Here is a 26,186-nt window from a genome sequence, read left to right on the forward strand (position 1 = left end):
GAATCTTATATCGGCCTGCAAATAGTAGCGAGGGCGTGGGGTTGAGATTGCAAAGGGAGCTGGGAAAGGCGTGTCATCAAGGTGATGACATAATTCAATTTGCACGGGGAATTGGAAAATCAAACAAACTAGTTTTTTTGAAACTACTCAGGAAAATTCTGTCTTTGATTGGGTGTTATGTAATAGCTCGGATCTTATAAGGGAGCTTAATGTAAAAGAGCCCTCAACTGGTAGTGATCATAATATGAGTGAATTCATACTGCAGATTGAGAGGGAGAAGCATAACTTATGGTATCAGTATCACTATGGAATAAAGTGAATTACAGAGGCACGAGAGGGAAGCTTTCCCAGGTAGATTGGAGAAGGATACCAGTGGAGATGATGGCAGAGCAGAGATGGTTGAAGCTTCCGGGAATAGGTCACAATTTGCAGGATAGATACGGCCCACGGAGGAAGAAGTTCTCAAGTGTCACGTGTCGGCAAACATGGTTGACAAAGGAAGTTAAGGATTGCATAAAAGCCGAGGAAAGGCCATGCAAGATAACAAAAGTGAGGGAAAGTTGGATAAATAGAAAACTTTTAAAATCCAACAAAAGGCAACTAAAAAAGCGATAAGAAGGGAAAAGATGAAATGTGAGGGCAGAAAAGCCAATAATATAAAACAGGATAATAAACACTTTTTTCAGTTATATAAAGAGTAAAAGGGAGGTGAGAGTTGATACTGGAACACTGGAAAATGATGTTGGTGTGATAGTAATAGTGGACAAACAAATGTCAGAATAACTTAATGTGTACTTTGCATATATCTTCACTATGGAAGATGCTCAGCGTGCAGTGGTCTGCGAGTGACAGGCAGTAGGAGTGAGTGCCATTGCTATTTCAAAAGAGAAAAGTTCTCGGCATACTGAAAGCCCTTAAGGTGCAAAGTCACCTGGGCCAGATGGGCTACATCCCAGAGATCCGAGAGAGGTTGCTGAAGGGATGACCGATGGATTGGTCATGATCTTTGAAGAATCACTTGATTCGGGCATGGTCCCGGAGGACTGGAACACTGCTATTGTCACTCTAGTCTTTAAAAGGGGGAAAGGCAAAAGAAGGAAAATTATAGGCCAGATAGCTAAAACTTGGCGATTGAAAAGAGTTGGAGTCTTTAATTAAGGTAGAGGTTTCGAGGTACTTGAGACTAATGACAATATAAGTTAGCAATGGTTCTGTTAGATTTCACGGTGGAAGTAAGAAGCAGGGTGGACAAAGGAGTCAGTGGATGCCATTTACTTGGATTTTCAGAAGGCATTTGATAAGGTGCCGCACACGAACCTGATTAACCAGATAAAAATCTATGACGTCACAGGAAAGATACTGGCACGTGATGCGGAATTGCTGACAGGCAGCGAGTGGGAATAAAAGGGGCCTTTTTCTGATTGACTGCCAGTGACTGGTGGTGTTCCTCAGGGATCAGTATTGGGACCGCTGACTTTCAGATTGTTTGTCAATGATTTAGATGATGGAATAAATGTATTTGTGGCAAAGTTTGCGGATGATACAAAGATAGGTGGAGAGGTAGGTACAGCGATTGCAACAGAACAGAGGCCGACGGGAATGTCTGTTTATCAAACTCATAGAGGCCACTGGGTAAAGATCCCGAGACCGGGAAGGTGCCGGGTGTTGTGACAAATGCAAATTGCTTCCTATCCTCCAGCCACAGCAACAAAAACCTGTCTCCCAGACTCTGACAGTCTCTAAACAGGCCTCTAAAGAGATGTATTCAGACTCTCAGTGTGAAATAACAACAAAAACCTGTCTCCCAGACTCTGATAGTCTCTAAACAGGCCTCTAAAGACACGTATTCAGACTCTCAGAGTGAAATAAAGGCTTTGAGCTTTCCAGTCCATCACTTACCTTTCAGATGCGCGGGCACTTCAGATAAACCCCGCTCAGTGTCCATGTAGGCGAACTGGCCGTCACCTGTTCAAACAGATTAACCTGCATGAAGTCTGTTCTGTGTAATACTGTAAATTCATCAGCATTGACATCTGTAACACACAGTGTATTGTTCACCCTACCACGTTCCTGTATTTCATTCAATATTCTGCTCAGCTTCGGTAAATGATGATGTAGTTTCACAAAGGATTCCCACATCACCCTCCGTGCCCCGGAGCCCTTCTCCATCACCAGGTCCAGGAGGAGTTTGGAAGCGCCCGCTCGGTTTCCCTTCTCCGCGAGCTCAGTCACGCTCTGTAATGAACAATGAGGAATATATTGAGGAGCGGAGGGATGGGTACAAATCTACCCTGAACATGGACTGACCCAGCTCACCACAGATCACTGAGAGCCATTGAAGTGTTCATAGCGGGAGAAAGATTAAAAAAAAAGCGAACAAGGTCAGACTGCGCCATGGATGGCAAGGTAATTATCCACTTGGCAAGGTTTAAGTGGAGCAGACATAGTGTGAGTGAGCTGGAGATAGAGTGGGGACTTGAGGCTTTGTGTCAGAGAGGGTTCAGTTAGGAGAGGCGGAGGCTTTAGGTAGATTTTGGGTGATATTTTTTCCTCTTTTTCAAGGTTAGAGCAGTGGGAATGCCAGGCAGGATAGTGGAATGCTCTTCCTATACTGTGTGGCATGATAGGGAGACCTCCAGTGTCCTTGATAACTGCACCTTCAGGAATTGCATACAGCGGCAGCTTCTCACAGACTGTGCTCAGGAATTGGAGCTGGATCTGGGTGAAACCAGGATCATTCAGGTGGCTGAAATGTTGACTGACAGACTTTACAGGAAGTGAGCTATACAGAAGGCGCAGGACACAACTAATTGGGTAACCATCAGGAGGGGGAAAGGGGATAGGAAGCCACTGCAGGGAACTCCTCTGTAACAGATATACAGCTTTCTGTTTCGGGGTATTGCCTAGTAGAGGAAAATCACGGCGATTATGCCCCTGGCTCTGAGTTTGGCTTTGTGGCTCAGAAAGGGTGAGAAGAGCTGAGCTGTACTGACAGGGGGAATTCAATGGTTAGGAGAACAGACAAGTGATTCTATTTATGAGAACAAGATGTCTGGATGGTGTGTTGCCAAGGTCAGGGATATCTTGCATCGAGTCTGAAACTTTCTTAAGGACAGGATGAGCTGCCAGAGGTCGTGGTTCACGTCAGTACCAATGACAAGAGTAGGAATTGTGATGAGGTCCTGCAAAGTGATTTTATGGGGTTCGGGCTAAGTTACTAGGGCAGGTACTCTAGTGCTATGTTCTCAGGATTGCTACCCATAAAACGTGCGAGTGAGGCCTGAAGTAGGATGATAATGCAGTCTAATGTGTGGCTGATGAGATGGTGCATTACAGAGGGCTTCAGATGTTGGGATGATTGAGCTCTCTTCCAAGGAAGATGGGACCTGGAGACACGTGATTGTTTTGTACCCAAACTAGTGGGGTACTGATACCCTTGCAGAAAGGGCTGTTAGCGCGGCGTAGGGATGGGGGAGGTGTTAAACTAGAGTTTCAGGAGGATGAAGAACCAGAGTCGATAATGGATGACTGTGTGGGAAATACGTTGTTAAGCTGACATACAGAGTCAGGACACTAAACATTCTGAAGCTAATGTTCTGAGTTGCGTATTATGTCAATGCAAGGATTATTGTTGGAAAGGCCGATGAGCCTAGAGCATCGGTCAGCACATTGAATTACAGCATAGTAACCATTGATGTGATTTGGTAGGAAGAGGTGCAGGACTGGCCGTTCAGCATTTGAGCGTTCCGTTGCATTAGAACTGATTCAATCGAGCGGGAGGAATTAAAGAAGGAGAGGTGGCATAACTAGTCAGGAAAAATGTCCCTGCATTGCTGGAGGTCTCGTCTACTGAGACTGCATGGGTGAAATTGATCAATAAATGGTTGGGATTATATTATAGCGCACCCAACAGTCAATGGATTTAGAGGATCACCTTTGTAGAGAGATCACAAACAGTTGCAAGAAAAAGAAGGTTATGATGATAGATAATTTTAACTTCCCATTTATCGACTGGGACAACCATATTGTAAAGGGCTGGATGCGACAGTGCTGGTCAAATAAGTTCAAAGAAGTTTTTGTAATTAATATATTGAGGTCATAACTATGACAGTGCCTACTGGAATTCTATTAGGGAACAAAACAGGTGACAGACGTGTGCAGGTAAACACTTTGGATCTATTGCCATTAGTTTAAACATCATTATGGAACAAGCTAGGTCTGGTCTTCGGGTTAAGAATCTAAATTGAAGAAAGGCCAATTTTAATGGTATCAGAAAGGATCTGGCGAAAGTGGATTGGGACCAGTTGTTTCCAAGTACAGATAGATCTGGTGATCACAATACCATTAGTTTAAAGATCTTTTATGGAAAGGGATAGGTCTTGTCCTCAGGTTAATATTCTAAATTGGAGAAAGGCCAATTTTAATGGTATCAGAAAGGATCTGACGAAAGTGGATTGGACAGGTTGTTTTCTGGTACAGATGTGCTTGCCATGTGTGTGGCCTCCAAAACTGAGAATTTGAGAGTACAGAGTTCGAATGCAAAAGTGGCCACAAGTACAGAGTTTGAATGTTCATGACGGAATAAAAGGCAAGGGTAAGATATTTAGGGAACCTTAGGTTTTGGGATATATTCAGACCCTAAGCACATAGCAAGTACAGACTCGAAGGATCAAATGAGGTACTTGATGAATACAGGAAATGCAAGAATTAGTAAAGGAGGAAATCGGGAGGGCTGAAGTATGGCATGAGTTTGCTCTAACGGTCAAGGGAAAAGAGAACCCCTAACCCTTCATCGAATGTATTTAGAACAGAAGTATATCAATGGACAATATTGGTCCTCTTGAAGTTCAGAGTAGGACTTTATGCATGAAGCTGAAAATGGTGGGGGGGGGGATTTAAATTGATTTTTTTTTTGCATTCATATTTACTCAGGAGATATACAGATTCTTGAGAATGAAGCAAAGCAGCAATGAAATCATGGACTCTATACAGATTATAGAGGAGGTATTTGCTGTCCTGAAGCAGATTAGGGTGGATAAATCCATAGGACTTTCCTTCGTACCTCGTTTGAGGCTAGTTCAGAGATTGCAGGTGCTCCAGCAAAGGTATTTAAGAGTATTTAAAGCTATTTAAAAAGTCAGATGCGGACATATTGGAGGGTTCTGCTGTTTGAATAAGGCTGTAAGAATAAGCCAGGGAATTATAGGCTGGTGAGCCTGCACCCGTGGTGGTAAAGTTACTTGTCAGGTATTCTAAGGGACCGAATATGAGTATTTGGATGGCCAAGGATTAATTATTGATAGTCAACACTTATTTGTGCCCTGTAGATCCCGTCTAACCAATCTTATAGCTTCTCGAGGAAGTTACCAAGCAAATAATGAAAACAAGTTAGTGAATGATATCCACATGGATTTCAGCAAGGCCTTTGAGAAGACCCCTCATGAAATCTTGGTGAATAAGATTAATTTGCTTGGCAGTCATGACATGGTAGTAATTTAGTTTAGATATTGGATTCGCGTGGGAAGGTAAGAGTGGCAGTAGAGGTTTGCTTCTCTGACTGGAGGTCTATGACTAGTGGTGTGCGGCAGAGATCTGTACTGGGTCTGGTGTTGTCTGTCATATATATCAACGGTCCGGATGATAATGCGGTAAACTGGGTCAGCAAATCTCTGGATGACACCAAGGTAGTGACAGCGAAGAAGGTTATCAGAGCTTGCAGCGGGACATGGAACAGCTAGAAAAAGGTAGAATGGAGATTGGGAGATAGAATTGATGAAGACACGTGAGAGATGTTGCACTTTTTGAGGACAAACCACGATACCACTAAGACATTGAGTGGTAGGACATTGAGCAGTGCGCTTAAACTAAGGTATCAGGGAATACAGATCTGAAATTTCTTGAAATTGTTGTCGAAGGTAGATGGCGTTGTAAAGCTTTTAGGACATCGGCCTTCATAAGTCAAAATATTGAATAGAGAAGTTGGGATATTGTGTCGAAATTGATGTTGCAGAGGCTAATTTGAAGCAATGTGTGCACCTACCTCTCGGAAGGATATCGATAAGATTGAACGAGTATAGAAAAAAATACAGATTGTTGCCAGGACTCAAGGACCTGAGATATAGAGAAAGTGTGAATATGTTAGGACATTATTCCATAGAGTGTAGGAGGACCAAGAGAGATGTGATAGAGCTATACAAGTTTATAAAAGGTATAGAGAGAGTTAGTGTGAAAAGGCATTTTCTACTGAGGTTGGGTACGACTGGAATTAGAAGTCATGGGGTAATGATGACTGGTGAACAATAGACAATAGACAGCAGGTGCAGGAGTAGGCCATTCGGCCTTTCTAGTCTGCACTGCCATTCACTGTGATCATGGCTGACCATACACAATCAGTACCCCGTTCCTGCTCTCTCCACATATCCCTTGACCTCGCTATCTATAAGAGCTCTATCTCACTCTGTCTTGAATGCATCCAGAGACTTGGCCTCCACTGCCTTCTGAGGCAGAGCATTCCACATATCCACCACTCTCTGGGTGAAAACGTTTTTCCGCATCTCAGTTCTAAATGGCCTACCCCTTATTCTTAAACTGTTCAAGGCAATATGAGGAGGACTCAACACTTGCAAACAAGCTGGATGAACTCAGCAGGTCCGGCAGCATCCATTGAAATGAGCAGTCAACATTTCGGGCCGAATCCTGACTGCATCTGCAGTGTACTTCGTGTTTAATATGAGGGGAACTTGTTCACTTAGAGGTTGCTGAGAGTGTGGAACGTGCTGCTATTGGAATTAGTCAATGTACATTCGATTTGAACATTTAAGATCAATTTGGATGAGTTCATTCAATGGGGGAGTTTTGGATGTCTCCAGTCCGGGTGCAGATCAATGGGACTAAGCAGATAATAGGTCAGTGAACACTAGATGGGCAGAAGAGCCTGTTGCTGCACTGTAGAATTTGATGACTATGGCTAGGTCAAACTGTGACAGGGTCACTGTTGATTTTCCCTGGGTTAATTGCTGGTGAACCACAGCAGGATTACACTTCACTGCCAGGCTCCATGAGGGTCCAGTGTCAGCCTACAGCTGGGAACTGGCGGTGAGGAGCAGACAGCAATTCCACGACTATTGTGCATGCATGAGAGACCAAAGTCAACTGGTAGCAATGCTTAGAAGGAAATTTGGAGTGAGACTGTCAGCTGCCTCATGGGGTATTTGTGTTTCCTTGCTACAATTCAGTCTCGGTGGCAACAGGTGAGTGTGCCCAGGAGCACGAAGACCACTGTAAATGTATCTCCCTGTTGGAATATTTTCAATGACACTAATGTTGAAACTCTCAGAGTTAACATTATCTGCTGCAGTCATTAGAAACTCCAAATAGAACAATCACGTGCAACAGACAGTACCTTAACCATGAGGCATAATGAGATACTCGATCAAATGAAAGAACATCAGTAGTTCAAAGGAAAGGCAATAGTCAAGTGTTGTCTGTTCACGTGATGCAGAGGGGTCCCATGACGGGTGAAGGGAGACCGCAGAAATGCGTGGAGAAAGACAAAACAGATAATATGAATTATGGGACCCCAGAAGCTTCAAGACAACTCCGTTCAATGGCCAGTGAGGTCAAACATTGGAAACAAGGTAGAAAGATGAACAGATTAATAATAATGTTATTCACTGTCCATTGGTAGTACCCATAACATGTCCTATCACTAAAGTCGGTAGTCAATGTCTGACTGTATCGTAACACTAATAATTAATGTGTTCACACAACTGGAGAGAATCCTGCCAGAGCTTGTCTCTGCTAAATAAACTCTCAGCGAGAGAGAACAGCTGTTTTGTTGACCCACACATACCTGTTTCTTTACATTTGTTTTTTTTTAAATTCTGTGAAAGCTTCAGAAGGATCTACACTCAGTCCGTGTCCCTTCCACTTACGTGATACTCTTGCCCGGTGAAGTGATCCTCGCCCATTAATGTGAAGCTGACTCCCTCCACACCCTCCTCAATCGCCTGCTCCAGCCGCTCCATGTAGAATCTCGTCAACCGGAACAGTTGGTGATCGTCACAATGTGACAGGAAGGTGGAGATAGCGGAATTCAGATCTGTAAACAGGGATAGAACATGGAACAGTACAGCACAGGAATAGACCCTTCGTGACACCATGCCGGTGTCAACCATGATGTCAAGGTGAAACAATCCTATCTACATGCTCATGGTCTATATACCTCCAGTACCTGCCTGTCCATTTGTCCATTTAAATGTCTCTTCAAGGCTGCAATCGTATCTGATACAATCTCGTCCTTGGCAGCGCGTTCCCGGCACTGATCTCTCTCGGTGGAAAGCCTACATCGTAACTCTCCTTTGTTCAATCCGCCCTTTCACATGAGTACATGCCCTCTAGATTTGACATTTCCACACTAAGTGACTGAGCGTCAATGCAATCCAAGCCTTTCCCCTTACACACGATACTCTGTAATCCATACAACTCGGTTCTGAACCAGATCCAGAGACACAACATTATTCTGTAATGTGTAAACCAGAACTGCACGCAAACCACAATTGTGCCCTGATCAAAGTTTCCTACAGCGACACTATGGCTTTCCCACATATCGGCTCAACATTCGACCAATACCGAAGATTGATTTTACGATCCATCTACATGTGTTGCCTCTTTCACGGAAATATGCACTTGTACCCTAAATTCTTCGATACTATATATCAATTCTCCTCAGGGTCTTGTGCCTTATGGTCTTGAACCTTCTTCTTATATTTGGCTTCTCAATGTGCATCTCCTCACTCTTTGCCACATTACAGTCCACCTGCCGTTTCTCTGCTATAACCGGTCAATATTGTACTGCATCATTTGCCACACATTACTAACTTCCACAACTCCACCGAGTGCTGCAAAATACCTGCCTCCTGCAACCTAGGCGTGACTACCTCGCCGCAGCTCCTGTCACCTCCTCGTTACCCTGTATGGGTCAAAGGTCATTGTCAATACGTTCAGCCAGGAGCTGCTGCTAATGCAGATATATTTATCTGGGAACCTGGAGTTCTCCCGGAATTCCGGTGTCCCACATACTGCCCCGGAGCCATATGGGCTACACCACCGAACACTAATAGGCGAGGAATGAACAAGTCGGAACAAAAAGAGAGGAACTTAGCAGGTAGTTTACCTCGCCCAAGTCTGATCTTGCCTAAGCCTGATGAGCCAAAACCACTCGCGCGTTCAAAAGAATAGCCACTGCACCTGTGTTATTTTATTTGCCCTTTCTAATGAAACCCTCTCGGTGATTGCTCACAACCCAGCTCCGAAAAACAGCAACAAAGCTCTGTTTTTTAAATCTTGATTCCGGGCCTGACTGAAAAACTGGTCCTATTTATGCTGCCCTCCCGTGATTGGTTACAGTCCAACTCATCAGTCCTGTAAGTGAACCTCCGACTCCCTTGACCATGCCTTCTTGGTCCTTACGACAGGCGCCGTGCTCTTTTTCTCTGCCTGTCTGCTGGGAGTAAATGTACGGCCGTGTGAATGGACCTTACAAAGTGTCGATGCACTGCATGAGAACTGACCATCGTCAGTCAATTCTGATAAAGGGTATCTACCCAAAGCGTAGACTGTTTATTCACTTCCACGGATGCTGCCTGACCTACTGAGTTTTGTGTTTGTGGTTCTCTGGGTTTCCTGCATGTGCAGACCTCATGTTCATCAGTGCATTAAAACGTTATAGCAAAGCTTAAATCTATAACCATTATGTATCTATAATGAACCACTCCAACCATTGGAAGTATTTTCCAACTTGTCCATAGAAAATAGACTATAGGAAGCTCCCCACATCTCCACTGAGCAACAGCCCCAAAAGTTTGCGGGCAATTGCCCTTCCAAAATTTGAACTGTACTCATAATCGCTCAATCCCACAACTCTTGCTCCACCAATCTGGTGCTAGATTTCATAGATGAAAGTTGGAAGAGTCTTCCACATCAGGGCCTGTATGGTAGTGAAACAGACCCTGACTATTCCCTGGACTGTCACATCACTCACAAGACTGCTGTCACATTCCTGTCTGTGTTTCACTCACGAACACCTGATTAAGGACAACCTGTTCCTTTCACTCAAGTGAAGCTTTGCATGGTGAACGCAGTGATTTGACCAGTCCCGGTGTCAGGCCCATGCCCTGGGACTGCTGGATTGATCTATAACTCAAGTCTGTTTTACCACTGGTATCCATGACCACGTTTGATTAAAACTTTCTGCGCGCCTGCATAAATTTCTTCATTTGAAATATTGTACACCATGTGGAGCAGTTTAATTAAAACGATTATAATGACTAATTGTAATCATACCTGTGTCCATTCTGATTGTGACTGACGATTGTTGAACGTCGCCTTCTGGTTTAAACTTTGGTCCCGGTGCAGGAAAGCTCCACCTACTGGTGATGCACTGAACAACACAGAAGGAGACAATGAGTCAGAGAGAGTATGAATTTGTAAATAAGAGAGTATATCGGTCCCCTGTATCAGAGCAGTAGTTGGCTTAGGGATTAAACATTTCCCGTTAACATCAACGTCCATACCATTCGGTATGTCTGTCCAGAAGTGCTTCCTACTGATAGAATCACAGAGCAATACAGCATGGACATAAACCTTTCAGTCTGACGAAATCATGCCGATCACAGTGCCTACTGAGATGGTCCCAATTTCCTGTGATGGGTCCATATCACTCCAGATCCCTTCACTCCATCCACCAATCACAACTGTCCTGTAAATGATAATATTGTACCTGCCTCTTCCACTTCCTTTCGTAGCGCACTGCAAATAATCACCAACCTCTGCATGAAATCATTGCTGCTCATATCTCTTTTAAAACTTCCCCTCACTTACAAAATCAATTTCCATAGTACTGGTCTCCCCTGCCCTCAGGGAAAGACTTAGCACTGACCTTATCTCTGACTCTCATAGTTGTAAACTTTTCTGTAAAGTCACTGTTCATTCTTGGGCCTTTAGTCTTGGCAATATCATCGGAAATCTTCTCTAAACTTTAATCACAACGTTTCTGTAACAGCGCAACAAACTCTGCAGTGGTACTCCAAGCACAGCCTCAACTCCACGTGATGTCGCAACGCCTGTACTGTATATCCAGACTGATAACGGCCGGTGAGAAAAAATCTTTAAACCCGCCCTGTACTCATAGGGCCCTGTGCTCCATTACTCTATCTACCTCCCTACCACTCATAAATCAAGTCCTACGTTGGTTTCATTTCCAAAACTTTCAAAACGTATTTTGGTAAAATTTGAATATCTGTGTTTGCAATCGCAAATACAGGGACAATGGGATGAAACACCATAATACCGGACAACATGTTATGTGTCCTTACTTTGGGCTGCGGGGACAATTCCCGTCCAATCAGCTCTGATCAGTCTCTATCCTGATTCTGACTGTAAGAAAACAAATTCTAGTAAAGATCAGTTCACATTGTCATGACATCTACTTACACCCTGCCCAGTATCATCTCTCTACCTGATCCCTGACACGGGAATGTTCCAAATAAAGGTTAATTTTAAGTAGGACAGAAACAATTGAAACACTGAATTTAAAACATGCAAAGTAACATGAATTGAGCATGAACTGATTTTAGAAAGTTAGGAAACTCCCAACAAAGGTTACCATTTGAAGAATATATAGCAGTCTCAATGTACCGAGACGCTTTCACCAGAGAACAGAGAACCATACAGCACATAACCATCCGTTTGGTGATATTAGGTAAGTGTAAGTAAATCAATGCAGCTTGCAACAGTCAGAGGAGTCAATGACATGTTGCTGCAGTTCGTAGTAATTCTATAATTTCCGCAATTGCACGTCGTGACGTAACACAGCCAATCATCAGAACTGACCGAAAGCTACTTCAGAAGATGCAAGACCTTGAAATGAGCAAATACTGTGAAGGATTCTCAGTGGCTTTGAAGAGCCACGCTGTTAACAACAGACCACCAGACCAGGAGTGATAACGGCTGGGTCTGACAGAGGCATAACTGGCACTTCTAGGCATATTCAGTCTGATTCCAAATATTCCCTATCTTTATTTGTGACATCTAAAGGACCAGTGTTTGAGTAAATGAGACTCACCAAACTTTCTCCTGGCTGAATCAATGGAATCTCTGAGTCAGAAGGCTTTAACTCCAGTTGGTGCTCTCAGTCCTCGGGCTGGGTCATTTGTTGTTGTTACCTCGTCTTCAGTCGTGGCCTACTTCCAGTTGTGAGTTGTTCTTCCAATAAATGTCTCACCGCAGGTCTAACTTTAACCGGAGAGATAATGAAGCACGTTAACAATACAAAGGAGAACAAAACATTTCTGCTCAATGACCCTGAAAAACATAGACTCACCGAAATTTAAACATCGAAGACGAATATAATGATCTCAGTCAACAAAGCAGTAATTAACCCTCACACGTCACAAAAGCTGATATGGGATACAGAGGAGTCATTGTGTGGACCTAAGATATAGGATAACGGTCACTCGATCCATCTGGTCTGCTCTACCATTCAATAACTGTTGATGATCCCCGCCCACACGCTCTGTTTCATTCTGCTTTCCTCCCGTAACACTCAAGCTGCTTAGCAGTCATGACTGTATCAAACTTTGCCATAACTGTACCCAAATACACCCTGCACCACATGTATGATAACAAATTCCATGGATCAACCAAGCTTTGGCTGAGGAAAAAAAAACAGTTTTAAAGGAATGCTTATTTATTCTCTGCCATTCTCTAGGACAGATGGAAACACCCTCTTCACGTTTACAGCATCCAGGCTTCTCAGCATTCTCGAGGTAATCTGCTTATGCTGTAAATTCAAACAACAACACACACGAAATGCTGCTGGACACACAAAATGCTGGTGGAACACAACAGGCCAGGCAGCATCTATAGGGAGAAGCGCTGTTGACGTTTCGGGTCGAGACCCTTCGTCAGGGTCAGGGTCAGGGTCCTGATGAAGGGTCTCGGCCCGAAACATCGACAGCGCTTCTCCCTATAGATGCTGCCTGGCCTGCTGTGTTCCACCAGCATTTTGTGTGTGTTGCTGTTCTCAGCATTCTGTAGGTTTGAAACATTCTAGAGCAAGGAACGACTCCGCGTTTGGCTGATTTCAGCACGCGGCCAAATTGAAAGAGTCGTGATGTTGGTGTGGGAGGCGAAGGACTGCCCGGTTCAGCTCATTGCTCTGCGAGGTTTACTCATCTCAGCGGTGAACCGAAGCGGCTGCTCTGATGACCGGCGTCTTGGCACACTTTCCTGAACATCGCTTTTGAATGAAATTTGCTTATTTTTATTGTATGCACAATTTGTGCCCTACACACTGGGTGTTTGACGGTCATCCTTTTTTAATGGCTTCTATGAGTTTCTTTGTTTTGTGGTTTCCTGTAAAATGACCAATCTCAAGGCTATATATAGGATATACATTTTTAAAATAAATATACTTTGAACTTAGATAAGTACTGAATGCATTCCGGAAAAATGTTCTGTTTTCTTTAATGTTCTACTGCTTAAAAAAAAAGAGAAAAAAACGAGATTTTGGGCACTTTCTATTTCTAGGAGATTGAATCCACTGCAGGGTGAATCTAAAAAAACGAAAGTGGATTTACTAAAAATCGTCCAGCCGGTAAGGAACAGGTATTGGAGAGCTGTAAGTTACTCGATTCGGGATAACGAACTTTTGTCAGAATGGCTTCAAGCATTTTCAGTTTTTACTGCAGATCTCAAGCATCTCGAGTTTCTGCCTGACAGACACGTGACGGTGAGGGGGAATTTCCAAACACGGTTTGAACGCTGAACCCCTGTGTCCAATCCTATTCTTGCAAACACGGATCAACCCATACAATCAGAGTTTCTCTCTCTGTGAGGGTTGGAATGGGAATTCATTCTCTCCTCAGATTAGTAATCATTGCCTCCAAGGAAATCTCGGAAACAAACACCTCTCAGAACAAATGCAGCACTTGTTCAACACATCATAAACCTGGGAGGCCTGATCACTGGGTTCACATTATTTGGGTCGAAAACTGTGATATCACAGGACACAACCTCATAGGAACACAGCTGAATCTGTCACATACACATCCCAAAATCCTTACACATCATCCCCAAGTCTCACACTGAGTGGTGTAGTCAGTAATTTGCCCCAACCAATGTCCAGCCACCAGAGACTTCTGCTTCATTGCGGAAGGAGGAATATCGAGCCCAATCTGTAGAAGTTCATGCATGAGACAAATCCCAGTCTCTGATAGCTCCATATTCCCGAAGTCCCCATCCCAGCATTATGGACCAAGCACCAACTCTTCCTGAAATCATTGCTGCCACTAACATGCTGCAGTGTCTCGGCCATTCAGAGTTCAAAAACTAACACCCCGACACCATCCTGCGGCAGGACGGCAACCGGTTGATCCTCTGACTGGGACAGAGATCGGGCTGGGTAACTTGGGTTTGAGTCACCTATCACATCGTCTTTAGCAGCAAAACTGAACACATTTTGTTAAATGACATATTACCCGACACAATTGGCCATCACATTTCCAGCAAGATATAAGTAATAACACCAGCACTTGGAAATCCCCTCCAAGTCACTCAATATCCTGACTGGGAAACATACCGCCGATACTTCATTGTCGCTCGGTCAAAATCATTGAATTCCCTTCCTAACAGCACCGTGATTGTATCTGCACCTCAGGGAGTACAGCTATTCAAGAACACAAAAATACAACTGCAGATGCTGTAGATCAAAGAATACGTACACAACGCTGGAAGAACTCAGCAGGTCAGGCAGCATCCGTGAGAAAAGAGTAGCCAACGTTTCGGGCCGAGACCCTTTATCAGGAATGGGGGGGGGGGGGGGAAGAGAGGGCCGAAGCCCAGTAATAGAGATAGGGGAGGGTGTAGGGCCTAGAGGGGCCAGGTGGAAAACCAATCAGAGGAAAGATAAAGGGGGGAGGGGATAAGCATGAAAGAACTGTAGAGATAAAGGAGCAGAAAGTTGAAAGGGGAGAGAGGCAGAGAGGGACCTGGGATAGGGGAAGAGGGAGGGGGAAGGAATTACCGGAAATTGGAGATTTCAATGTTCATACCACCAGGCTGGAGGTTACCCAGACGGTAGATGAGGTGTTGCTCCTCCAACCTGAGTTTGGCCTCATCATGGCAGTAGAGGAGGCCATGTATGGACATATCCAAATGGGAATGAGAGGCAGAGTTGAAGTGGATGGAAACCGGGAGGTCCTGTCTATTGTGACGGACGGAGAGTAGGTGCTCGACGAGGCAGCTCATCGCCACTTTCTCCAGGGTAACTAGGGATGGGTAATAAATGTTGGCCGAGCAGGTGACGCGCACATACTGTAAATGAATAAATAAAAACAATGTTTTTAATATAACATTGAAATTAAAGTGCTGGGAGCTCGGTACATCAGATTGGATCGGTGGAAACGCTAGAAGACTCAGGATCGGAACTGGGACTGCCTAATCTGCTGAAAGTTTAATTGCGAAATTTGTCCCAGCAATCACCTTTGCTCTTACCTATAATGGGAGAGCTAATACCCCACAGGGTTCTTAAAGATGTAGTTCAAGAGATTTGGGGTGTGTGTGTGTGTGTGTGTGTGTGTGTGTGTGTGTGTGTGTGTGTGTGTGTGTGTGTGTGTGTGTGTGTGTGTGTGTGTGTGTGTGTGTGTGTGTGTGTGTGTGTGTGTGTGTGTGTGTGTGTGTGTGTGTGTGTGTGTGTGTTTGTGTTTGTAATATGCATTTATGAATATTTAGAATGGAAATTGAATAAAAGTCATATGTTTTGATATTAATTGAAGGATATGATAAAACACAGTAGAAAAAAAGCAAAGATTTCAGTTTTCGTAAACTTTTTTCCAGCTGAGTTCAATTCCATATGCGCTGCAACAAAGGCTCCCGACTGCGGAAACTTTTTATTTACAACCTGTTGTTGGAAAGAGGGAAGTCGGCAATAATCAGGCCCAGATCTCGTCCGTGTTTATATTCGAGATGGGTGAGTGGTTGTCTAAATGTGAAATGCACTAGATGGCCTCTTTATTAGGTACAACTGTACAGCGGCTCATGAATGCGAATCTGTTAATCATGTGACTGCAACACATACAGAAACGTCAATAGCGTTTAGTTGTTGTTCAGGCCAAACATCCGAATAGGGGATCAATGTGCTGTAAGTGACGTTGACCGTGGAATGATCGCTGCTGCCAGACGGGGCGCGATGGGTATCACGGAAACCGAACAACTCCTTGTATTTTCACACAGAAATCCCTGGGTTTACAGAGAATGGTGCGGAAGCAAACCTAAGGAGAGTCCAGTGAGCGGCAGTTCTTAAGGCCTCGTTAATGAGAGAGATCAGTGAGATTTGCCAGACTGATTAAATCAGACAAGATGGCGGCAGCAACTCAAATAACCGCGCGCTCCAACAGCGGCGTGCAGAAGGGCGTCACTGAACGCCGAACATTGGATGTGGACGGAGTACAGCCGCAGTAAACCCCGAACATACACTCAGAGCCACATCATTAGGTACAGTAGTTGCATAAAAAGCGGGCACTGTGTGTAGAATTCCATACTTTTATCAACTGCCAGTGCGATTTATTATAGGAATTTTTATCTTAAATATCACTGCCAGATATACAGCGTCTTTGCTAAAACAAAATACACAAACAAAATAAAACACACATATTCGTTAATCCACGCAATCCTAAGGACAATACTGAACTGGTAGAAACAGAAGGAATACTGCCTGGACAAGTAAGTGAAATAAAACAACAGAACATTTCCCCGTATAGCCTCTGTTCGTACCTGGTGCTAGAACCCCGTTTTCAGTGAATCCGAGTATCTGAATTTTATGGTCCTAACAGTAAGTGAACAAACCCTGAGCAATGATCAGTTGATAACACGCTCATAAACCTGAACTTCACCCTATTCAGCATGTAACGCCACACCTTGTTCCACAACGCTTGTGTTTGAACACACAAAAACTCCTTTTTCGTGAATATGTCTTTCTATCATGTAATCCGAAACAGAATTAATGCGCCAGTGCTGATGGCAATGTTTCTGTAGACATTTTCATCCGCTCCAGAGAAGAATCACAACCCGCATCCTGGTCTGGTTCATTTGGTGTTGTGGGTTTGATTTATGGTTCACATTGAGACCAGTTTATTGTCAGATTATAAATTTCAGCAACTGCTCAGGGCAAAGATTGCTGTGGGTGTTATAGCACAGAGACAGCAGAAGGAAGGGAGCCGTGAACTCCGATGAAATATTATGCATTTGGGGTATTTTTGGTGTATTCTCTTTCTCCTGATTTAACTGTGCCCCAGCTGTCGGGAACTGACTTCGAGGTCAATCTGTTTGTAAAGAGCCATTTTTAACAGATGTCGGCAGTTGGATCATTCCAGTAATGGACCGATTGGGGAGCAACTGTTCCGAGATAACCACTCCCCAGAGATAACAACCGGTCAAAGTCGAAAGCAAGATAAGGGCGCCCTTCTCCTTCGTTTATTGCTCACTTACTGGAAAAAAAGTTAGCACATCACAGCAGCAATCATATGAAATTATGATCATTTCCCGCTGGCGAATTTGTCTGTCACCACACTTATTCTGCAAATACATCTACCGTTCCTCGTCAGAGAAGGATGGAAAAACACCAAGCATTAAATCCACAGCATCTCTTTTTTGTCATAGTGTGCTGCTGGTAGGTTGAATTAATAACAGGACATTCGCCCTCTCAGTCCTGTTCCGCCATTCTCTATGATCACAGCAGGACTGTGATCTCGGTGGCACATCCCTGCGACCGCCTAGAAAGCGTCACTCACTTGCCTGTCGATAACCTGTGTTCTGCGGAAATAACAACATCGGGAAAAAAAAGATGCTCCTTTTTCCTTTGAGGAGGAGAATTCCAAAGACACACTATTACCACCTCAGAACAATAACCTCATAACAGCAGCCAAAACGTTCCGCAAATTCTTGTTTAGACTCCGCGTGATGTTCAATGTCCCCAGCAAAGGCTCAATTCATTTATCTAAAGACCGGCTGATATACATAAAAATCTCCTCTTCTTCATCTAGGTAGCAGCGAATACAAATCAACCTCCTGTATTTATGTATTACCAGCGAATACAGGCAAATTCACCCATTCATCCAGTATCCGAGGATAAAAACATGCTACCTCTACGTCTACTAAGTCAGCGAACGTGGTCAACGGGAAACAGCAGCTGAAGGGACAGGACATGCACGCAGTGGCCACATTATTAGGTACCGGAGGTTGTTAGGAAAGTGCCCACTGAGGGTAGAATTCGTTATTTTTATCTACGGCCAGTGGGAATTACTACAATATTGTTAATATAAATATCACTGCCAGATCTACCTCATCTTTCCTAAGAGAATAATAAAGCACACAGATCTGTAAAACCGCACGATTCTAAAGACAACATTGATATGGTAAAAATACTAGAAATACTGCCGTGACAAGTGGGCTTATTAAAGCACCCTAACACAGCCCAGTACAGTTCCTGTTCCTACCTGGTGCTGGACTACTGAGTCTGGTTTCAGTGAATCCGAGCATCTGAATTTTATGTCCCTAACAGTAAGTGAACACACCCTGAGTAATGTTCAGTTGATAACACGCTCATAAACCTGAGCTTCACCCTATTCAGCATGTAACGCCACACCCTGTTCCACAACGCTTGTGGTGAAAAACACAGAAACTCGTTTCTAACATGTGGTTCGAGCCAAAAGTACGACTTCAGTGTGCGACCTTTCTCTGGAAAATTTGATCTGCTCCAGGGAGGGAGCACAACCCGCATCCTGGTTCGGTTCGTTTGGTGTCGTCCCTTTGATTTATTGTTCTCCTTGTGACCAGTTTATTGTCGGATTATAAACCCCAGCTGCAGCTCAAGGCAAAGATCGCTGTGGGTTTATTGCACAGAGACAGCAGAAGGAAGGGCGCTGTCAACTCTTGTAATATATTCTGCATTTGAAGTCATTTATATTTTGGTTCCTTTTGAACACTGACATTCCCTAAGTGTGTCCCGGCTGCCTGGAGCTGACTTGAAGTTCAGCCTGTTCAGAAAGAACCATTTTTAACAGAAGTCCGCAGTTGGTCCATTACAGTATTGGGCCGATTGTGGAGCAACTGGGCCGAGATAACCATCTCCCAGAGATACCAACCGGTCAAAGTCAACAGCGAGATATGAACGCCCTTCCCCTTCAGTTTATTGCTCACTTACTGGAAACACGTTGCCATGGCAACGTAGAATCAGATGAAATTATGACCATATCCCGCTGGCCTATTTGGCAGGCATTGCCTTTATTTTACAAATACATCTACAGTTCCACGTCTGAGATCGATGGAGAAACACCAAACACTAAATTCACTTTGTCTCTGATCTCTCAGAGTGTGCTGCTGGTATGTTGAATTAGTAACAGGTCATTCGGCCCGTCAGTCCTGTTCCGCCATTCTCAGCAGGACATAGCAGGACTGTGATCTCAGTGACACATCCCTGCGACCGCCTGCAACACTTCACTCCCTTGTCTGTCCAGAATCTGTGTTCGGCAGAATTAAACACATTGAAAGAAAGCTCTGCTTCTCTTTTCCTTTGAGGAAGGGAATTTCAAAGAGACACTCGTTCCAACTCAGAAAAATAACCTCATCTATCTTCATCTGTTTCAGCTCCCCCTACAGTAGCAAACGTGTTCTCCACATTCCTGTCCAGACTCCGCGTGATATTCAATGTCCCCAGCAAGGGCTCAACTCAATGGATCTAACCACCAGTGGAAAAAATCTCACCTCCTAAATAACAGCGAATGCAATTCACTCCCCGTCTTAGTCGAATGCCAGCGAATACAGCGCAGTGGTCAGCGTTGAAGCGGATGGGCAATCGCAGCGGAAGCCCCCCGGACATGCACTCAGTGGTCGCATTATTAGATACAGGGGGTTCAGAGTAAAGTGCCCAATGAGTGTAGAATTTGCTGTTTTTATCTACAGCCAGTGGGAATTACCACAATATCTGTTAATATAAATATCACTGCCGGATCTACCTCGTCTTTCTGTAAAGCCGTGCAATTTCAATGATAATATTGATATGGTAGAATTATTAGTAATACTGCCGTTACAAATGGGCTTATTAAAACACCGTATACAACATATACAGAATAATCGAGCACCCAGATCCGTAAAGCCGTGCGATTTCAGTGACAATATTGATAGAACCAAAGAACACCACCACCACAGCACAGTACAGGCCCTTCAGCCCTCCATGTTGTGCCGACTCGTGTAATCCTTAAAAAAGTACTAAACCCACACTACCCCGTAACCCTCCATTTTTTTTGATATGGTAGAAACATTAGAAATACTGCCGTTACAAGCGGGCTTATTAAAGCTCCATTACACTGCCGAATACAGTCCATGTTCCTACCTGATGCAGAACTCCCGGGTCTGGTTTCCGTGAATCCGAGCATCTGAATTTTATTGGCCCTAACAGTAAGTGAACACACCCTGAGCAATGTTCAGTTGATTACACGCTCATAAACCTGAACTTTAGTCTATTCAGAATGTAACACCACACCCTGTTCCACAACGCTTGTGTTAAACCACACAAAGACTCACCTTGCTTCAATGAGTCTTTCTAACTTGTGGTCCGAATCAGAATTAGTACTTCAGTGCGGGAAATTTTACCACCTCCAGAGAGGAATCATAACCCGCATCCTGGATCTGTTCTGTTGGTGCCGTCGCTTGGATTTATTATGCACCTTGGGACAAGTTTATTGTCAGATTATAAACTGCAGCGACAGCTCAGGGCAAAGATCGCTGTGGGTTTATTGCACAGAGACAGCAGAAGGAAGGGCGCTCTCCACTCTGATGGAATATTATGCATTTGGATTAATGTTCTTTTTGAACAGTAGGCATTCCCTTTCTCCGGATTTTACAGTGCCCCCCTCAGCCTGGACTTGCACTGATTTTAAATTGGTCCTTTTAAAAGCAATCTTTGACAGTTGTCCGCAGTTATAACATTAGGGTAATTGGCAAGTGGGGAGCGGCTGTTCCGAGATTACCATTTCCCAGAGATAACCACCAGTCAAAGTCGTCAGCAAGATAAGGACGCCCTTCTCCTTCAATTTATTTTTCACTTACTGGAACAAATTGCAGGATCACTGCGCCATCATATGAAATTTAGACTATTTCCCGCTGGTGAATTTGCCTGATAGCATTTACTTTACACATACATCAACCGTTTTTCATCAGTGAGCGATGGAAAAACTCGAAACATTAAATTCACGGGGTCTCTTATTTGGCGAAGGTTGTTGCTGGCATATTGAATTAGTAGCTGGATATTCCGCTATTTCTATTTGAAGAAATAACAGGCGGGTTAGAGAGAGGTGAATACGTTGATGTTGGGTACTTGGATTTTCGAAAGGCCTGTGACAAGGTGCCACACTCGAGGCTGTTTCACAAGCTACGAGCCCATGGTATTACAGGAAAGATTCTAGCATGGATAAATCAGTGCTTGATTGGCTGCAGGTCTTATGGTCTTATGGAAATGCAGCTTCCCTGGAGATAGAGGAAAGAGGTGGAACTGGCTGTGGGAAGACACGGTTTGTCAGAGCTGAAAACGAGTTGAATTTACCATAACCTTCAGACTGAATCAGAAAACTATTCTGAGGCAATTGGAAATGTCAGAAGCAGGGGCGATGTGATCGCATGTGTTGAGGGCAGGGGTTGTATCTCCATCAGACCCTCAGTGAGATGGTTCCAGTTACAACGTGCAGGGATGAAAGCACAGTGTTTGGGGTCTGATTTAATCACTGATTCTGACACAGTGAGAGGGTTAGTTTTGCTGTAAGGAAGCAACATTAATGGAAGAAGAGAAAGGAACTTCATCAATTGCCAGTTGTTTAGCTGAAGTGTCCAATCTGTATCTTTCCTTGACAGAAACAGCTATTTCCAGTGGTGACAAAGGGGTTCAGTCTGGTTATTTCAGGTTGCGGAGGGGTGTGGAGTTTTGAAATCAATGCCTTGTGGTGCCACAATCTTTAATTTAGCGTGTTCGGAGCGGTGGATCACAAAACATGGGAACAGCCTTTGGCAGGCCTTACCTGTTCTGACCATCCACTCACAGTCTACATTGGTCCCATTTATCAGCACTTGGTTCATATCCGACCGTATCTCGGCAGTTTCAATGTTCATCAGGATTATTCCCTGGATCACGTCTTGAATGACGGAACAACATGAGGTACTAGCCAGTTCTCCAGGAGTTTGCTTGTGGCTAGGCAGGTCACAAGGATATTGGTCAAGGCCCCAGCAATCTCTTCACGTGCCTCTCTCTGTAACTTGGGGTATATCCCATCAGGGCCTGGAGACTTATACGCCTTGATGCACTTTAAGAGACCCAACACTGTCTCCTCCTTTACTTCAAAATGCCCGTGTATAGTTGTACTCTCCGCACTGATCTCCCTATTCTCCTTGTCTTACTCCTTGGTAAATATTGATGTAAGTTACTCATTAAGGACCCACACACATTCTCCAGGGCTCTGTTTGATTCTACCTTCCTGAGCTTTGCATACTTTTCCTTTTCTTGATTGACTAAATTCATCACTTCTCACGATATTTAAGGTTCGCTGACGCTGCCAATCTCGTCATTTCTTCATACAGGGACATACCCGTCCTATACTCCGTACAGATGGACTATAAACACCCTCCACATGTCAGATGTGGACTTCACAGAAACAGTTGTTTCCATTAACTCTCCCTAGTTATTGCTTAATGAATTCGTAATTTACCCTAATCCAATTCTTTACTCTCTCGCAAAGTCTACACTTTCCTTCTTTGTAGCTCTCTTAATCTTCAGGAGTTCTGCCCTAACCGTTCACCCACCAAATGGGTCGGGTATCTAGCTAGCATAATTACCCAACATCAGTTCAGTACAGCTCCTGCTTTTGTTGGACTATCTACGTCCTGATTTAAGATATCATCCTAGATAGCAAAAATAGTTGAAGCTAGAGAATCGGGGAGCTTTTAATAATCAAAGGAAGGCAATATAAAAAGGAATAAGCAGAGAAAAGGTGAAATATGAAGGCAAGCTAGCTAATGATATAAAATAAGATACCAAAATAAAGTTTCATAACGAAGCACTGTAATTTATCACATTCAATCGTGATTAATATGCATAAAATCTAACATTGTCCGGTCCCCAATATTCCCACTAATTGCTATCTTTGCCATTGCGTTGATCAGCCATTGCTCTGAGCCAGAAATTTTCACACGGCCTGAAAAAAGCGTTGCATCTCTGATATGTTCCTTTTAGTAATGCGCATCTATGAAATATTTAGAATGGACTGACAAAAAAATATATACTTTTACCTTTATCTATTAATGGAAGGATATGATAAATTATAGTGCAACAAAGAAAAACTCTCAGACTTCATGAACTTTTTTCCAGCTGTGTTTTAACCCATCTGCGCTGCAAAAAAGGCTCCGTGACGTGAGCATTTTAATTAAAGCGCAGCCGCACACCGGCGCAGCTCAAAAGGAACAGTGACAGTCGCTCTCTCTCCAGGTTAACCCAAACTGCCTTTTCAGCGACAACCTGTTGTTTGAAACAGGAAAAATCGCAAAACTCAGCACCAAATCTCACCCATATTCAAATTCGAGATAGTTGAGGGCCCATCTAAATGGTAAATGCACTAAATGGCCATGGTACAACTGTACAGCCGCCTCATTAATGGGAATCTGTTAATCGCGTGGCAGCAACTCAAAGGATAAAACATGCAGATATGGTCAAGGGGTACAGTTGTTGTTCAGACGAAGCATCCGAATCTGGAATCAATGTGGTCTAATTGACCTTGACTGTGGAATGATCGCTGGTGCCAGACAGTGTAGCATGAGCATTACAGAAACTGATCATCTCCTTGGATTTTCACGCACAATTCGCTCGGTTTACAGCGAATGTGCGAAAACAAAACGAAAGAAAATCCAGTGAGCACCAGTACTGAGGGTGAAAACGCCTTGTTAATGGGAGACATCAAGGAGATTGACCAGACTGATTAAATCTGGCAGGAAGGTGACAGTAATTTAAATGGCCATGTGGTCCAAAAGCCAGGATGCAGAAGAGTGTCCACTGAACGCCGAACATCAGATTTGGACGGGGTACAGCCGCGGTAAACTCCGAACATACACTCAGAGGCCATATTATTAGGTACAGGAATTGCCCACTGAGTGTAGACGTCCATAATTTTAACAACTGCCAGTGAGATTTACTACAGGATTTTTTATTTTAAATATCACTGCCAGATATACACCGTCTTTGCTCACAAATTTACACAGAATTAAAAAAAAACACGCATCTTCAATGATACACACTGTATCGAAAGGACAGGCAGGTCGGCAGAAAGGGTGACAAGTGGGCTAATAAAACACCATAACAACCCGATTTTACCATGTTAAAATATCCCATGACTATCGTAACATTGCCCTTCTGACACACATTTTCTATCTCCCGTTGTAATTTTCAGACCACGTCATTACTACTGTGTGGGGTGTCTGTATATAATCCCCATCAGGGTCTTTGTACCCTTGCATTTTCCGAGCTCTACCCAGAATGATTCAAATCCTTCCTACCCTATGGCACCTCTTTCTAATGATTTGATTACATTTTTCACCAAGAGTCACGCCACCCTTTTTGCCGACCTGCTTTTCCTTTCGATACAGTGTGTATCATTGGATGTTAAACTCCCAGCTGTAATATCCTTTCAGCCACGATTCAGTGACGCCCACAATGTCATACTTGCCAATCTGTAACTTTGCTGCATTCGTCTATTATTCCATTTACTGCTCGCATTCAACTATAACACCGTCAGTCTTGTACTCTCCCTTTCCCATTTTGCCTGTCTTTTACATTGCAGCTCATCCCATTGACTGCAATTTTGCCCCATCATCAGCCTCCCTTTTCTAACAGTATCACGGCACATTGCCTCTGTTTGTGAACCATCTACATCATTCTCAGCATTATAACTCCAGGTCACATCCCCCCTGCAAAATTAGCCCTCCTGAATCATTCTGGAAAACCTGCCCGCAAGGATATTGGTTCCACTGGTTTCTGGTGTAACTCATCCCTTTTGTACAAGTCATACCTTGCCCAGCCGATATCCCAATCGTCCATATATCTGACCCTCTGCCTGCTGCAACCAGTTTCATCAGCCACTGCCAAATCATTCTATGCTTGTCCTCGCTAGCACGTGGCACGGCAGGCAATTCAGAGATGACTACCCTGTAGGTCCTGTTTCTCAGCTTTCTATCTAGCTTCCTGTGTTATCTCACAGGAACCCCTTCATTTTTCCTACCCATGACATTGGTGGCCAGTATGCGCAAAGACATCTGGCTGCTCACCCACTCCCTATAGAATGCCATGGACCCGATCTGAGACATCCCTGACCCTGTCACCTGGGAGGGCAACATACATCCAGAATCTCGTCTCTGTTCCTCTGACTATGGAATCTTTTATACACACTGTAGACCTCTTCCCTTCTGTTCTCTTTCGAGCCAGAGACCCAGAGGTTGTGCTTCCAGCTGATAGGTCATCCCTCTCACTAGGTGTATACTCAAAGTGGTATACATTATTTAGGAGCACGTCCACGGGGCTAGTCTGCACTGTCTGCTCATTTCGCTATCTTTCTGCCGACAGTCACCAAGTTACTTTCCTCCTGCAACCTCAGGGTAACTAATTCCTTGTATCTTCGAACTGAAAACTTAAACCATACCGGTACCCAAGAGGAGTGTGGTTAAATTCCTCAATGGTTATCACCCAGTGGCACTTACATCCACAGTTGAAGTGTTTTGAGAGGCTGGTGTTGAAGCATCAGCTCCTGTATGAACAGTGACCTGGTCCACTCCAATTTGTCTACTGAACAACAGATCTACAGCACATCTTCTACGTCTTCATTGATCACATTAATTCTGAATAGTAATGTAATTGAGCCTGATACCCTCACAGTACAATTCCCCTGACGAGGTGAATTCAGTTTTTGTGTGCTACACATTACCATTTCCATGATGCCCGTGTGTCGCCGATAAAACAGTTCTGGTTTCTCTTTTCAGCCTCAATATCCCGTCTGTTAGAGGGAAGTTGAATACTGTGCCAAGTTCAAATGCATTTGTTC

At 43.9% G+C, this 26,186-nt stretch overlaps 1 protein-coding gene across 1 annotated transcript in view; it reads right to left on the reverse strand.

Annotated features, from left to right (window-relative positions):
- LOC140721549 (NACHT, LRR and PYD domains-containing protein 3-like) overlaps window positions 1–26,186 on the reverse strand; it is a 72,641-nt gene that overhangs the window by 33,656 nt on the left and 12,799 nt on the right. Inside the window, exons 4-8 of the mRNA XM_073036373.1 lie at window positions 12,125–12,294; window positions 10,345–10,441; window positions 7,935–8,101; window positions 2,064–2,235; window positions 1,900–1,965 (exon numbers count right to left, since the gene is read on the reverse strand). Of these exons, the coding sequence (XP_072892474.1) occupies window positions 1,900–1,965; window positions 2,064–2,235; window positions 7,935–8,101; window positions 10,345–10,354 (415 nt within the window). The 5' untranslated portion in view covers window positions 10,355–10,441; window positions 12,125–12,294. The remainder of the gene's footprint in view (window positions 1–1,899; window positions 1,966–2,063; window positions 2,236–7,934; window positions 8,102–10,344; window positions 10,442–12,124; window positions 12,295–26,186) is intronic.

The sequence above is a fragment of the Hemitrygon akajei genome, unplaced genomic scaffold (genome assembly GCF_048418815.1).
Source record: "Hemitrygon akajei unplaced genomic scaffold, sHemAka1.3 Scf000057, whole genome shotgun sequence".
NCBI lineage: Eukaryota > Metazoa > Chordata > Chondrichthyes > Myliobatiformes > Dasyatidae > Hemitrygon > Hemitrygon akajei.